The sequence below is a fragment of the Onthophagus taurus genome, chromosome 11 (assembly GCF_036711975.1).
Source record: "Onthophagus taurus isolate NC chromosome 11, IU_Otau_3.0, whole genome shotgun sequence".
NCBI classification, from domain to species: domain Eukaryota; kingdom Metazoa; phylum Arthropoda; class Insecta; order Coleoptera; family Scarabaeidae; genus Onthophagus; species Onthophagus taurus.
The window spans coordinates 15,663,609-15,680,975 of NC_091976.1; the positions used below are offsets into that span (position 1 = coordinate 15,663,609).

A 17,367-nucleotide genomic window follows, 5' to 3' on the forward strand; every position below is an offset into this window, starting at 1 on the left:
ATGTAAGTTTTATTTCAACATAATTTTTCTCAATATTTTTTCAATCCAACCCGACGATTATTATATATCATTCTAAAGAGAAAGCTTTGAGCTTTAATTTATAACAAGTCTTATTCCTTAATTTCAATAAACACGGCTTCCAGGAATTTTTGAATTAGCATATTGTTTGACACTTTTAGGTTATACGAAAATGTAAGTTTTATTTCAACATTCTTTTTCTCAATATTTTTCCAATCCAACCAGACGATAATTATATATCATTCTAAAGAGAAAGCTTTGAGCTATAATTTAGAATAAGTTTCATTCCTTAATTTCAATAAACACGGCTTCCAGGAATTTTTAAATTAGTATATCTTTTGACACTTTTAAGTTATACGAAAATGTAAGTTTTATTACAACTTTTTTTTTCTCAATATTTGTCCAATCCAACCCGACGATTATTATATATCATTGTAAAGAGAAAGCTTTGAGCTTTAATTTAAAATAAGTTTCATTCCTTAATTTCAATAAACAAGAGTTCCAGGAATTTTTAAATTAGCATATTTTTTGACATTTTTAGGTTATACGAAAATGTAATTTTTTTTCTCAATATTTTTCCAATCCAACCCAACAATTATTATACATCATTTTAAAAACAAAGCTTTGAGCTTTAATTTAAAATAAGTCTCATTCCATAATTTCAATACGGGTTCCAGGAATTTTTAAATTAACATATTTTTTGACATTTTTAGGTTATACGAAAATGTAATTTTTTTTTCAATATTTTTCCAATCCAACCCAACAATTATTATACATCATTTTAAAAACAAAGCTTTGAGCTTTAATTTAGAATAAGTCTCATTCCGTAATTTCAATACGGCTTCCAGGAATTTTTAAATTAGCATTTTTTTTGACATTTTTAGGTTATACGAAAATGTAAGTTTTATTTCAACATTTTTTTTCTCAATATTTTTCCAATCCAACCCAACAATCATTATAGATATTATACATCATTTTAAAAACAGCTTTAATTTAGAATAAGTCTCATTCCGTAATTTCAATACGGCTTCCAGGAATTTTTAAATTAGCATATTTTTTGGGACTTTTAGGTTATATGAAAATGTAAGTTTTATTTCAACATAATTTTTCTCAATATTTTTTCAATCCAACCCGACGATTATTATATATCATTCTAAAGAGAAAGCTTTGAGCTTTAATTTAAAATAAGTTTCATACCTTATTTTCAATAAATACGGCTTCCAGGAATTTTTAAATTAGCATCTTTTTTGACATTTTTAGGTTAAACGAAAATGTAAGTTCAATTGCAACATCTTTTTTCTCCACATTTTTGTGATCCAACATAACGATTATTATACATCATTTTAAAGAGAAAGCATTGAGCTTTAATTTAGAGTAAGTCTCATTCCTTAATTTCAATAAATACGACTTCCAGGATTTTTTAAATTAGCATCTCTTTTGACACTTGTGTTGCTTATTTTGTAACGTAATAAAAGATGTATTATTTGTATATTAGTAATAAAAGTTTTTGTATACTGCAACATCACTAAAATATATTTGCTTGACGGTAATCTCAAGTACTATTATCCCCCTGGAATGGGGGGACTGCATATTTTGCGAAAATTTATTCCAAAGGCCTTTACTGAGTGTATTTTGTATACTGTGCGTTTTAATTCTGTCAAAAAGTTTCAAAATTTTTGACTTCTTGGGACACAAAGTGTTAAGAAACATGATGGAGTATGTTTTGATGCCGAGAACGGCTGTCTAGAACATTTTGTCACTTTACTACGGCACGTTAACTTTTCGAAATTTGGAAGTAGCATAACTTGATTATTTTAAATGACACCCCCCATATTTTATTACTTAATCTTATCGACTTGATAATATGTGAGGATTTTTCAAAAAACTCTAATTATCTCCCAAACTATTAATGTTAGGTGTGGGACATATGGGATATAAAAGATGTAGAATGAGACACCGAAGAGACGACTAAGTAACAAAATGTGGGGAGTGCGAAAACATACTCCATCATGTTGTTTAAGCATGTTCTGAATCTTAAATTGATATCTCAAAAATCGAGTGTTCTCTGATTTTTTGAACAAATGTCTGCTGGAGCAGATTTTTCTAGAAAAATTCGAATAACTCAAGAACGACCAAATCAATGCAACCAAACCAAATCTGTATTGTTGTCTGTTGTTGGCTAGGTTCTTTATTTACTCCATTGTTTTCCTTCACTTTCTGGCTACTTCCTCTATGTTGTTCTCTCAGGTTTTACGAGGCTTTCCTCTAGGCCTTCTTCCTTCTATCTATTACAATGCGCCCATATTTGCTGATTTGTGTGTCTAGATACTTATACATATATTTCTACCTTTTCTAATGTCCTTCCATCGATTCTCGTTTCGGTAGCTGTTTCATTTTGCTTCTTCATTATGTGCATTACTTTGCTTTTTGCACATACTACGTTACTCCGTTTTGTATGAATACTAGGTTTTTGGCTATTAGGTGGATGTCATCTGCATATAATGGTCCCTTGTTATTGATAACTATCCGATGTTTCCTTTCTTGTTTCGTGTTAACATTTGATGCTCACCTGGTTTATGTAGATTATAAATAAAAGGCGACTCAGTCCATCACCTTTTTACTACATTATTCATGTGGAGTTATTTGGATACCTGCCCATTGAGTCTTTCCTTTCACCTTGCTTTACAGGCTTTTAATTACTTTTGTTTGTTTATTTGTCATTCGTAATTCTTGGAGCGCTTCCTAGATGTGTTTTCCGACATCTGATGAAAAAATATAGAATTGATAATAATTTTAAAGTAATAAAATAGACCTGCCTTTAGGTCTATGAACGCTAGGAAGAGTTCAGTGCATATTCAGTGTCTTATTAAGACGAAAATCGCGTATTGCAATACCAATACTGTGATATTGGTTACATACTTGCAATGATGAAGTCGGGACTCACAATTTAGATAGAGATGTGCATGTTTTATTACAACCAATTTTTAAGATAATATTTCGTCCACTGATTCACCACGATTCACGTTGAAGACTTCCCAGTACTAAGAAATTAGAAGGTTACTGATTGGAGCAAAAAAGGACAAAGAAGTCAAAAGTGAATGATGTTCTTGATAATCCATAGTTACAAGAAAGTGTTGAATTTGTACAATGTCCATCGCTTTGATAAATTATAAACTATTTGCTTTCATTTAAAGGCATTCACAAAATTCATGCCGCGATCACCGGACAACGTTGAATAAATTTCTTTGCTATACAAGTAAATCGCTTAAAAGCAGCTATTAAACCTGCAGAGTGAATGTCTCCATTTGAATAGCAGACAAAGAACACTTGCATATCTTTGAACCACATCTACGGAAGAAAGGCTATAGCATAATCAATCCGTTAGTTAAGCAATGGTCACCCTGAAAATACCCATGTTGATGTTAATTGAAACTCTATCTCATGCGCAATGCATAAATTAAATCTTTTATCAAGCGCGGAGAGACTCCAAATCAATTTTTCTTAGTTTTTCGTAAATTTACTATCAAAGCTTCTTTCTCTGTATACATGATGACAGGCATATGGTCCTATAGTTATCACAATCGTTCGTGCTTCCCTTCTTTTACACTGGATGATGATATTTTTCTCCCAATCTCTAGGTACGACTTCTCTATACGCCTACTGCCATATACCTTGGATCAATTTCCTCATTTTTCTCCTGTATTCTTGTAATCTTCTCCTATTGACGCCCTGTGTCCAGTATTTTGCTTTCCTATGTTACCATATTTCTATTCTTATCATTTATACACCATGCTGTTTTGCCATATTTTCGTCTTAGATCTTTAACTGTCGTCCAAAACTATATTTTATTCCATACTTTATTCTTTGGTTCTCTGACTACTCCTCTTGCTTCGTTCTTCCTCTTTATGTAGCTCTATCTATCTTCCTGTTGTTGTGGTCGATCCGAGATTTTATCCGTTCTTCCTGTGGTTATGGTTCCCCCTGGAAAGTCGCAGACGTTTCGCCAAGACCTCACCTGGCGTCTTCAATGCGTTGTCGTAGTCTCATGGCAGACTGAGGAAGGCAAAAGGTCTGCACAACAACACGTACTTCTCCATCCGTGAAGCACTACCCATTACCACTATCTATCTTCTTTTACACCTCTTCTATGTCCTCTCTTTTTCTTTGACGTTCAGTTTCACCTCCACACTCCACCATTTTCTTCTTTTAAAGTTTTTGCTGATTACATACCTTTTTTACATATCTCTGCGACTGCTTCTAGTATTATAGTTTTGAGTTTTATTCATCCTTCTTCTATTGTCCATTGTTCCCCTTGTTTTTCTTCTCTGTCAAGTTTCGTTAACAATTCATTGATTCTATGCTGGTATTCCACGTTTCCCCGTTCTGTTATTTGTTCTTCAGTCCTTATTCTCTGGTATTCCTTTTCTGGTGGTGTTGATTTTCTTGTATAGAATCTTGTATCTGCTACGACTAGTTTGTGGTCACAGTCTATTTCCGCTCCTCTAACGATTTTTATACCTAGTATAGCATATTTGGTTTCTGGGTTTTAGGTGTAATAATCTATTGTGCTTTTAGCATTTCGGTTGTCTGCTGTGAAGATAATCTTATGTATCTCGTTATTGTTAAACTACCTATTTCCGGTTAACAGTCTGTTGGTGATACAGAAATCAATCATTCTGTTACCACCCTCATTTGTAATCTTTGCGCTACAGAAATTCCCCAATACTCCATTTCCTCTTCTTGGCCAATTTCAATCCCCCATTACAATTACATGTCTGGATCTCTTTTTAGCCCTGTCCCAAGTTTGTTGCAAGCTTGTATAGAACGACTCCTCTTCTGTGGTTTCTCCATTCTCTGTTGGTGCGTAGGTTTGTATGAGTATTACCTTCTCACTTCAGCGCCATATGTAATATAATTATTCATAAGTTCATAGCTTACCAGTCAGTTATTTAGTTAACTAGATTGTTTATATCCTTTGTCCATTATTACTTCTTTACTTCAGTTTTTCTTTATTTTTGATAACCCCAATATGTTGACCTGATACCTTAACATTTCCTCTATCAGCTCTACCTCTCTTTCACTCAACTTTTTCGTGTTCCATAACTTGTCCGTTGCTCTCGATTTGGTCGCTTTCCGTGCATCCATCCATGTCCGAGGCTAGTGTTTGTTCTTTGAATCGTTAAATTCGCCTTGTAGGCGATTAACCTCACGAAGGTGAGCTCCGTTGCAATGCGACAACTGAACCACGTTATACCCCCCGTTCTGGGTTTCCAGAGCCTGGTAACTAACTAAAGGGGATAGCGCTGAATAGAAAAGAGTACCAAGAATGTATCAATGACCCCACGCCATAAGGTATAAGGAAAAACGGAAAGAAGAAGAAGCTTTTCCTTATTTCAGGTCTCTATCCTCTATTGGGTGATCCTAAGGCAACATTTGAGGGCTATCATTTAAAGAACAAAATGTACATGGTGTTCAAGCTAATTCTCAGTATTTTTAAAGTAATATCGCGATGCCATCTTTTTCTAAGGTCTATGATATTGAAAAATGGAAAAGTCAGTTGTGCACTCAAAAGGAAGTTACAGTAGAATTGATGACCTTAAAATATAGTTGGGATATTAATTAGATATGCATAATTACGTGACCTTGATTCACGTGACGTAACAACAACGTTACATTTTAGTCATTTAACTAACTACTATATCAATGGCAGATTGTTCATAACACAACAGGTAAAATCGGTTTACGTCACACGAGTCGATGACACCCACACATCGTATACCTACTGTCTGGCTACGCTGGCTACTCTATATCTACTGTCAAAATGAGAAAAATATGTTGTTTAACATGCACCAAGGTTTAAAAATGTTTTTTGTTATCCTAAAGCATTCTAAATGATTTAAAGCGATTACATGATATCTGAATATATATGATAACTTAAAAATTTTATAATTTTATCTATCAATTTATTCAAAGAATTATATCTTAAAATGTGATCAATTAACTTTAATTTGATTAGAAACCAATAAATTGTTTAAAAAAACATAGTTTTTGTACTTTATGTTCACAAATATTTTAAGTTTTGGATTCACGTTAGAAATAGATTTAGATTCGTCGTTGGTATTCCCTAGATAAATACACAGTTTGGGACAAATCGGGATGAGAATCTCGATTTTAATAGCGTTCAGTGTAAGCAATCGAAGAACAAAAGGAGCCAGAACGGAATCCTAGCCAAGATAAACAGATTATAGTCTGAATTAAAACCTCAACAATAAGAAAACAATAAATAGAATATAATAGGGGGAAAATAGAACGGAATTTAAAAAAAATTAACATACATTAATAAACGTTTTTATTTTTACCTGTCCAACCATAATAATGTTTAAATCACCGGAAAATTGCTTAAATTATTCCAATATTGTACGCTCCAAGCTTTTAAAAAACATTCCAAGGTAAAAGAAATTACCTTTCAAAAAAAATAAAATAAAAGAAAAAAAGAACGTTAACTTTTTTTTCTTTTAGTTGTTGAAGGTTTTTTTTTATGGTTTTCTTTCAATGACCTTTAATTTTTGTTTTTATTTGTTTCGATCACGTATTTTTTGACAATTAAAGGGTTGAACGACTTTCAAGCTTTATTTTTTTTAGGGTGAAAATTCCTCACGTAAACTTCTAAAACCGTAAATTCCATTCACAAACAGCACGCTCAATGGGATAATAGTACCCCACTTCTTCTTCCTCGAGCTTCAAGCAACGATAAATGGCCCCATTTTCAACCGGACAATGTTTGCAATTGCGTATTTTGGGACGTCCATTCATAAAATACTTTGAAAAGAATCTTTAAAAACTTTTCTTTTCACTTCTTAGTACTACTTAGATAACTTAAGAATTAAATCTATTAAACGAAGCTGTTTTTAGAATAGATACTTGAATTGAATTGAGAATGACTAATTTAAAAAACATCTCGATATTACTTTTAAAAAGTTTCATCTTGAGATTGAGATTTTATTTCAAAATTTCGTTTTTATAACATAAAAAGTTATTTTGTGTTACTGTATTTTTACAATATAGAATATAGATAATTTAATTTTATCTTAAAAATCGAATAGGAATGGTTTCCCATAATAATAAACTCTAATTCTCTCTACCTATTCAGCATTTCTCGTCCATGTACGGACATGTGTCGCCTCTATATTCTGCTGTCATCTATGTTTTTTTCTTTTTCCACGGTTTCCATTCAGTTGCTTTTCTTGACCAGCTTGTACTCTCCATTGTATCGATGTGACTCGCCCAACGCCATTTCGGTTTCAATATTGTATCCATTACGTCTTCCATCTTGGTGCGTTGTCTTACCCATACCATTGATTTAGTATATGTAATGTAGCTCGTTCCAGTGGTTTAGCTTGTATCTTACTCATAGATTTCTTGGTGAGTGTCCATGTTCCTCTCATAAAAATTGTTTTGCTCATATTCATTGTCAGCACTATTTCTTGTGATCTTTCCTTTAGTTTATGATTCATTAATTCCATATGTTGTGAATCATCTGCGAATCTTAGATTATTTTGTCTTTATCCTTCGATACTAATTCCACGGTTTTCCCAATATAATTTCCTGAATATGTATTCCACACAAAATTATCAAAGAATGTCTAAACGCTTTCTGATTCGACTTTTCGAGATTCCAAGACGACACTTATAGATATTAAAAAGTTTCCAGAAACTTTATAAACATTTCTTTAGCAATTCAGACGTTTCTATGAGTTTCTGAAATTATCAAAATGTATTTAAACGCTTTTTATAGTTCCAGAAGACTCATAAATGCTCTGTTATAGATGTTTTCAATAACTTCAATATATCTTGAATCAATTTTATAGTTTTCCAGTGCAGTTACTTTTACCCATATTTCAATTGAATCAAAGGCCTTGACAGTCAATAAACGCTAAGTATAGATCTTTGATATATTCGAATTTGTTCGTTAGCCGTGAATTTATATACTTGACACAAGAGACTTTTGGTCGGTAGTTTTTTAGTTCTAATTTGCCGCCTTTCTTTTGTAACAATATGCTTACACGTGCTATGTTACTATTATTGGTCTTGATACTTGTGGCACCATACAAAGTATTTCGTGGCGGTAATTTGGTGCATATTTCTTGCTTCCTTCTGACTTGGCATAAGCTCAGTACATCTCAATTGTTGCCAATGATTTTCTCTTCCAATTCAATGGGATTCTTAGCACGCTCTAACCATCAACCTGATTCGACGCTGCCATAACAAGCTGCTTCTGGCCTGCTGAGGACTAACAGCCTTTTCCTTCTGATGTATTCCATGGAAGGATTTTTGGTCGTTTCACGCCATGCTGACGAAACAGATTAGCGAGTGGTTAAGGATGGGTTGGAGTGATATTTCGTTGGGTTAGATGTAGTGATAGAGGCACTGTTCATTGCTGTCACATTTCCTAAAAGAAAATCTAAAAGAGGGTTATTGATTTAGTTATCGACGATATTTCTGCAAACCTTCAGTTGTAAGCAACCAATTAGGGACTAAAAAAAATGTTGGTTATAAAGCAGAAAAATAAGATATATTTAAAACGAAATTTTTGTACCTTCATTTATGAGGTTGCTTAGGATTGTGTGGTTTGAGTTATAGCTTGTTATGATAAATTGGTTATTTACAGCTAGTTATCACGCAAAACCAGTAGAAGTTGAATTTTAAATATGTTATCATAACCTATATTGTCGCAATTCAAAAAGCATTTTATAGTTTTATATTTGTTGTAAATCATCACCTCCAATACTACTGAATATCTATAGTCTTGTAAGTCATTGACTGTGAGACATCGGCAGATATTAAAAATTATATATTTATAGTAAATGAGCTTCATACAACCTTGGTCGGAAATTCTTTACCACAACGTTGGTTAAAACATCGACTGTTCCGTAAAACTAAACAAAACGTTATTTTAACAATAGAAAGAATGATAAAGAAATGAAGAACGAGAGTAGTAAAGAAGAATAAAAGAAAGCATATGAATTGGGACTATAATTGTTTTGTCTGACTCTATTGTCATTGTCACACCACCTTCGCTTAGTCTTTGAATACGCCGTTACCCAACCTGGGAATGTAAAAGCAATTTAGAACATTTTAGAACTGGGGATCGAGGTATTGACCCATTTATTTATACGCAGTTATTTTACAACTTCTGGTGATGATTTTGCTTTGTTCATTCACTGCAATATTACGAATTAAGTAGTGTAAACAACCTAAATCTCATATCATTACAGATCAAGGAATATGCCACAAATATTAGAATTGAATTTGACTTAAGAGCGATTATGCAACATATTAAGCCAAACATTCGCCACAAAGATATATGAAAGATGTTATTATAACAGAGACAATAACAAATAATCACTCATCATTATAATTGTTTACTAAAGCTTGTGTTAAATGAGTTTCAAAATATGGGGAATTTAGCTTATGGGGAATAGTATGTTGTGGTAAAAGTCGTAAAGTAATTATTTGGTAATAAAGTTTTACTGCCAAATTTTAACATAAATGAACGCTACTTCCGTGATACTAAGCATAACATTAAAATTACCAAAACACAGCAAGAACGTTTCGAAAAACCCAGAAACATTTCACCATAAGAGATGCGTCACCCTGAATTTGTGTCTTCTATCGTACTGATGTCGAGTGTCTTCCTCTACCTATTGCTGAATTCTCTAAAAAAATGGAATATGAAGTAGCTGGAATTTATATACCTGTTCTTCAACTGACTGTTCTTGGCGAATACCGTCGTCCGTCCGGTAGTTTGGATAACTTTGAGGAGGTACTTTTTAGAGGTCATTAAATAATAAACAGAACAATATCATTATGGCGGGTGACTTTAATGTTCACTTTGGTACAAACGGGAAGAAAACTCTAAGAATACTCGATTTTCTCGAGTTGAGGTCTAGAACCTACTAGATTACAGAACTGTCTCGATAATTTGTTTGTTAATTTTACTGAATCTGCCACATATGGTGCGCTAGATACATTATTTTCGGATCACTTAGCCGTTTCAATTGAATTTAAAGCCCCTAAAAGTAATATCGGTAAACAACATAAAACTTTTTGTCCAACCACGGTAGATGGGTTTGAGATATTTTTTGATATCATTTGTGGAACTGACCTTAGTTTTTTAATGATGTGATTGTGCAACCAAACATTAAGTTTAAAACTTTACTTAATATTTTGAAAGATGCGGCTCTGACTGCTTTTCCGTCTAAAATTGTTGAGATTAAAAAAAAAAGAAAAAAATATCGGCAAAGCATTGGTTTGCTAGTAATGGCCTGACTTTGAATTCCACTGTCTTTCTGTTAAAGCGTCTCTCGGAGTTTTCTTCTACTGAACCTATTTTGCTCTTTTCCAAACTCATATTAGCTACGGTATACTTGCGTGGGCACATGCCCCGATGAGTAAAAGAATTTTTGGCTTACAAAGAAGTCATTTCAAAGAAGAAGATTAGAAGAAGATTGTCCTTTCAAAGATAATAACATAACCTCACAACTTAATAATATTTTAAAACATATAGTCACACAAAACTACTGCACTTTTAACGATAACTTTTATAAGATTAATGGAGGTTTACCAATGGAGATGCCCTTATCTGGAATTTTAGCAGAAATCTACCTTGATTATATCGAAAATAATTATATAATATCTAATAATAATCCTTACAACAATAATATCATAAAATGGATAAGATATGTAGATGACATCTTTATAATATGGGAAATTAACAATGCAGACTTAGATCTTTTTCATGAGTGCCTTAACAATATTCATAAAAATTTAAAGTTCACGGTGGAAAAAGAAATCAATAAGGAACTAAACTTTTTAGACCTAAAGTTGACTAATGAAGAAAATTGAAATATGATATATTTAGAAAACAAACAACAGTTCCTACAATTATTCCTGAAGATTCTGCACATCCTTTTTCCCAAAAAAATAGCAAGTTTTCGTTATTTAATTAATAGAGCTCTGGATTACCCATTGTCAAAAGAAAATAAAGAACTCAATTATATCTATCGCTTAGCTAAACAAAATGGTTTTTCAAACAATATAATTAACAACCTTTTAAATAAGATTACAATAACTAAGGATGTTTTATATACTAAACCCTTAAAGAATAACATTTACAAACCTATTACTTTTAATGATACTTCTCAACAAGCCCATAAGATCCTTGCTAAATATGGTATAACATTAGCCTATAGTAATAGAAGAACAATTCTAAAGTTGTTATCAAATCATCATTTAAATCATAATAAAAATAATCTCCAAGGTTCTGGAGTTTATAAAGTTAATTGTAAAGAATGTAATAGTTTATATATTGGGCAAACAGGTCGTAGAGTTGATATAAGACTACAGGAACATAAAACAAAAACGAATTCTAACATATTCAAACACAGTCAATTAACTGGTCGTATTATCGACTTCGATAACACGAAGTTTTTACATAAATGCGAGAAAGGGTTTAAACTGGATCTTTTGGAAACATTTGAAATCGATAAACATAGGAAAAATAAATGAATAAATCTTCTCAACGATCAAGTTGATACTTTTTACACCCCATTATACTCCTTCCTATCAAAAAGCAAGAAAAGAAAAACTAAACAAATAAAATAATAACTTTCCGATTTTACCATCGCTTTATTTAACCGATTTTAATATGGAACCGGTTTATTCGGGTGGTGTACTTACTTTCATGTAGAATTTCCATTATTGTGTGCTGTGTTCGTCTTGTCGTACGTTTCATTTTAATTTGTAACATATTTATTTAATTTTAACATTTTACCATAGTTTATTTACATTAAATTTTAATATTTTAATATTCAATGTGTTATTTTTATAAAATTTAACGTTAGCATTTTCTTCATTTATGACGTAAGTTATATAATTTTTATAACGAAATTAGATTTTGATGTGATTTTCTTTTTTATTTTTCGCTTACAAAGATTTTGGCTGATGATGACCTTTATGTGTCGAAACCAGTTCCAATAAATATTTAAAATACAAGCAAGTAAGAAATTTTTAAATGTTTATATGTATATATACATATACATTTTCCCATATATAATATAACTTGCAACATGGATTCATACAATCAATTACAAAGAAGAGCCATTCGTAATATTGCTAAATTAAATTACAGAGATGATTGTCGCTCTACTTTTATTAATTTAGTATATATTTTGGAACGCCTAAAATGCATGTTATTGCATCATTGTCAGCATGAAAAGAATAATGATATTCACAAATACGAAACCAGGGGGAGAAATGACGTTCGGCATGTTTTAATACGAGTTCCCAACATATTTTACTTAATTCTTGATATAAAGTCTTAAAACTGAGAATCCGCATTCGGAATTTAGTAATAGTTTTTGATGTGGCTTCTTTAGATTGTTATGGTGAGCACTTGACCTGATTTGTATAGATGATTGTTGAACTAGATGATGGTTCAAGTGTAAATTCGAGTCTTGAGTGAATTTTCTGAATATTATAAAGGTCTATACGCAACGTAATAAATTTCTGAGTAGGTGTAATTTTGAAAGGTTTCTGTGTCAAATCGAAGTATTTAGTATCCATAAATAAGAGGGAATTATAAATTTTGTATGAGTGTATCCTTGTGGAAATGCTTGGAGACGTCGCTAATAATTTTGACTTATTTTATATCCATCACTTGTTTTAACTTATTATTATTAAATCTCAATTACCATACTTACTAAATTTTTAATCAAACTTATTCTTAGTTCGATGCAAATTTCGATCCATTTTAAAAGTCACGAATGAGAGAATCACTAATTAAAAAACATCTTAAAATTCATGTTAAAAGATCAAAATTTGAGATAATACAAACATAAAGTTCTTTAAACCCAAGAAGTTATTCGCTTTAAATATATTTTTGCACACAAAAAAAAATAGTAAAAGAAAACAGTAAAAGAATTTTTGGGGCTGGTGGCTTCTCACCGGGAGGGCCCCACTTTTACGACCTCGAAAAAGGTAGAAATAGGCTCGAACGTGTTTTCGTTGTCACACTTTAGTATAAAGGAAGTGCAGGTGCAGGTGTGTATCTTTTTCGGGTGTTTGGTGCCGTTTTATTTAAAGTAAGCTTTAATCGAAATTACCTCAAAACAATTTTTCCAAAAATAGTGCAAAAAAGTTTTTAATGATTGCAATTCTCGTGAGTATTAAAATTAATTTAATAATTTTCTAAACAAACAGTATGATTACGTGAATTGTTAAACGTTGTTGAAATAACAGTAGTTCAAGAACTAGAGTACAACCGGAATTGAAAAAGAGACTTGGTTTTTTTTAATGGGAGTGTCAATGACGAAGTTTTAAGGTCAAAAATTTTTTTGTTCGATCCTTTTAATATTATAAATAAACAAGAAAGAATTGTTACCAATTAAATATTGGTATTTATACTACAATTTCTTTTCTTATTCTGTTAGTTACATTTTAACTAGACTAAATGTGTATGCTACAAAAATTAACTCTCTCTCACACAAGATTTAATCCCCGTGATAAAACCGTAGTAGACTCTGGTGTGTGTCTCTTGCTGCTGGTGTTTCAGCACGAAAACGACAACGTCGACGACACGACGACATGAAACACGCAAGAGACACACGAATACACACGCAAACACGACCTGTGTTTCTCTCTCACTTCGCCTAAATACAGTAGAGTAAACAGGTGTGTGTGTTTGTAAAAGCACTTTTAGACGCCCCACAGAATGAGCTGGGTTTTGCCTGGTTCTCTCTCTCGAAAACCCTCCCTAACAAAGTAAATAAGGTAATCTTTCTGGGGTGTGTAACGATGTTTCGAACACAAAAAAATAGTTAAAAGTTCTGATGACTTGTGACTTAAACGAAATACATTATACAAAATAGAAATTTCGTTCTTAAATTTTCGATATAACATAATATTTTTGTTTATTTTTGGTAACCTTATCATAATTAATTAAAGTTAATGATTAAACACCATTTCTTTTATAAATTAAAGCAATCCCTTTTCATTTACACAATTTGAACATGTTCATCTTAATAATGTCATCTTCTAATCTATAGACATTATAAAAATGAAATTTCACATAAACATTCCACGTAAATTAACCTTTAATATTGAAGTCTTTAAATCTTAATTAGAATCTGAGATAGTAATTTTTACAAACATTGTTTAAATTTTTTTTTTTTCGGTTGAATGATCATGTCTTCGTAAAACTAACCATACTTATAATAGGGTTTAAAACATCATATCAACGAAATTTATGGATATTAAGAAATTCTTTATGGCACATTACTTCTTGATTAAATTTGCTTTAAAATGTCTTTTGTTTCACCGTTGCATCTCAATTAGTTGTTGAGATACGACCTTTTTAATTTTAATTCTGAAAATCAACAATAATCAAACAAGAGTTAAGTTTAAACAATCCCAACAAAGAAGTTTATGGAAAACAAGGAAGCATTTTTGGTACATTAAACCTGGATTAAAATTGCTTTAAAATGTTTGTTATTACGTCGTTGTATCTCAATTTGTTCTTGAGATACAATCTTTTAAATTTAAATTCTTAAAATCAACAACAATCGAACAAGAATTAAGTTTAAAAATCATAACAAGGAAGATTATGGAAAACAAGAAACGATATTTGGCACATTAAACATGGATTAAATTTGCTTTAAAATGTTTGTTATTACGTCATGATATCCTAATCATTCTTGAAATACGTTCTTTTAAATTTTTATTCTTCAAATCTACAACACCAAATATGCAAGATTAGGTTAACATAAAATATCTCAATAACGATGTTTATGGATGATAATAAATTATAATTGCCATATTAAATCTTGATTAAATTTGCTTCAAAATGTTTTTTGTTTCACCGTTGCATCTCAATTAGTTGTTGAGATACGATCTTTTTAATTTTAATTCTAAAAGTCAACAACAATCAAACAAGAGTTAAGTTTAAACAATCCCAACAAAGAAGTTTATAGAAAACAAGAAACGATTTTTGGCACATTAAACCTGGATTAAAATTACTTTAAAATGTTTGTTATTACGTCGTTGTATCTCAATTTGTTCTTGAGATACGATCTTTTAAATTTTTATTCTTCAAATCTGCAAAACCAAACATTCAAGATTAGGTTAAGTTAAAATATCTTAATAACGATGTTTATGGATGATAATAAATTATATTTGGCATATTAAATCTTGATTAAATTTGCTTTAAAATGTTTTTTGTTTCACCGTTGCATCTCAATTAGTTCTTGAGATACAATTTTTTTAATTTTAATTCTGAAAATCAACAACAATCAAACAAGAGTTGAGTTTAAACAATCACAACAAAGAAGTTTATGCAAAACAAAAAACGATTTTCGGCACATTAAACCTGGATTAAAATTACTTTAAAATGTTTGTTATTACGTCGTTGTATCTCAATTTGTTCTGGAGATACAATCTTTTAAATTTTAATTCTTAAAATCAGCAACAATCAAAGAACAATTGAGTTTAAAAATCATAACAAGAAAGATTATGGAAAACAAGAAACGAAATTTGGCACATTATACCTAGATTAAATTTGCTTTAAAATGTTTGTTATTACGTCAAGATGTCTTAATTCATTCTTGAGATACGTGCTTTTAAATTTGTTTAGTATTTTGTTTGTTAGTCCATTAGCCTGTTTTATATACGTTATGTTGTTGCTGTTCATAATTGCTGGAATATGTCTGTGTACATTAAAATTCTTTAATAGTTATAGTACATCAGTTAATCTCACCTTATTGAAAGCTTGGGTGAAATCTACAAAGCACATAAAAGCTGCCTTGTCGCATTCAATAAATTTTTCTGGGATCTGATGATTTATGAATATTGTTGACCTATTTTTTCGGAAACCCTATTGATCTTTGATACCTATATGTGCAATTTCATCGACTATTATCCCAGTCATTAGTTTTAGTAGTGAATTGTGGATTTTTATTCCTCGATATCGTTGTGGTTAGCATTTTCCCTTCTTAAATATGGAACCGATACACTTTGTGTCCTAATTATATCTTATTGATAGTAGACAAACCAGCAATATATCACGCTGTTTTTCTTGTGTAAAAAAACTACCTAGAAAGATTTAAATTACAATCAGCATATTCTTCCAGTTTCTTGATTATTTTGCCGAGAAAATGGCTCTTTGTAAGAAAGAAATGGCGTTTAAATGAAAAACTACAAAAGAATATGTTAAGGAAGCACTTAACCTGTAAGATCTTATTTCTGAACTATTTATAAAGCGCCACAATTAACCAGATGTTTAGTATCAAAGAGAAGCAAAGTTTCATAATAAGTACTATGTTATTATTTTTAAAATGAAATTTATGTGTGTTATATTAAATATTAACTACTTGTTTCTTTTACTAAAGTTCTGTCTAATGGCACCCACTACATTCCTCAAATGTTTTAAGATCAATTTATGCAGTGTGTCCCAAGATAGATGTTACAAGAGGTATAATGACTTACAAATTTTTGAATTTTATTTTAAGCCTGAGGAATTAAGCCCTGCTTGGTGTGAAGAGAATTTTAAGAATATTTTCATATTTTGCAAACAAAGTCGGCTTTGACAGTGAATCAAAAACTACTTTTAGTTTAGCTAATGTAACCTTTTTGTTCAAGATACTTAATAAAAATTTTATTAAGAAAAGTTGTTCAAAATAAGAAATTATGGACCTATACAAAATTTCAGAAGGAGAGAAGAAGAGTTTAAATAACATAAATATTGTATAATTTTATATTATTTATAAAAAATCTAACGTAAATATAATTGTCGTTTATTCAACATAACATCCACCTATTGTTGCACAATTTTCTGTACCATGCCTAAATTCTCTAAACATTGCACAACGTAAATTTTCTGTTCTAATGTTAACATAATGCAAGAGTAATTGAAATGTGAACTAAAACTGAGGGATAATACATTTTTTCATGGCATTTTTCATTGTTGTTCTTCACTCTGATCTAATCTAAAATATGGTGGTTTAATCAATGTAGGTAGATCTTTCTGAAATTTTGCACAGTGCCATAATTTCTCATTCTGGACAACTTTTCTTAATGAAATTTTGCCATGTCATAAACAAAAAACTTACTTTACCTGAACTAAAAATAGTTTTCACTTGACTATCAATTCCGAGTTGATTTTCAAAATATGAAAATATACTTAAAATTCTCTCCACACCAAGCAGAGCTTAATTCCCCATCCTTAAAACAAAATTCAAAATTTTTTAGGTCATTATACCTATTGTAACATCTATCCTTGGACACACTGTATATATAT

At 31.0% G+C, this 17,367-nt stretch overlaps 1 protein-coding gene across 2 annotated transcripts in view; it reads left to right on the forward strand.

Annotated features, from left to right (window-relative positions):
* LOC111416190 (membrane-attack complex domain containing protein torso-like) overlaps positions 1–17,367 on the forward strand; it is a 125,767-nt gene that overhangs the window by 10,888 nt on the left and 97,512 nt on the right. Inside the window, exon 1 of one of the 2 annotated variants that reach the window (XM_071200687.1) lies at positions 13,173–13,236. The exons of the other annotated variant lie outside the window; for it this stretch is intronic. Within the exon in view, the coding sequence (XP_071056788.1) occupies positions 13,222–13,236 (15 nt within the window). The 5' untranslated portion in view covers positions 13,173–13,221. Of the gene's footprint in view, positions 1–13,172; positions 13,237–17,367 lie in introns of those variants that run through there. 2 annotated transcript variants of the gene reach the window in all.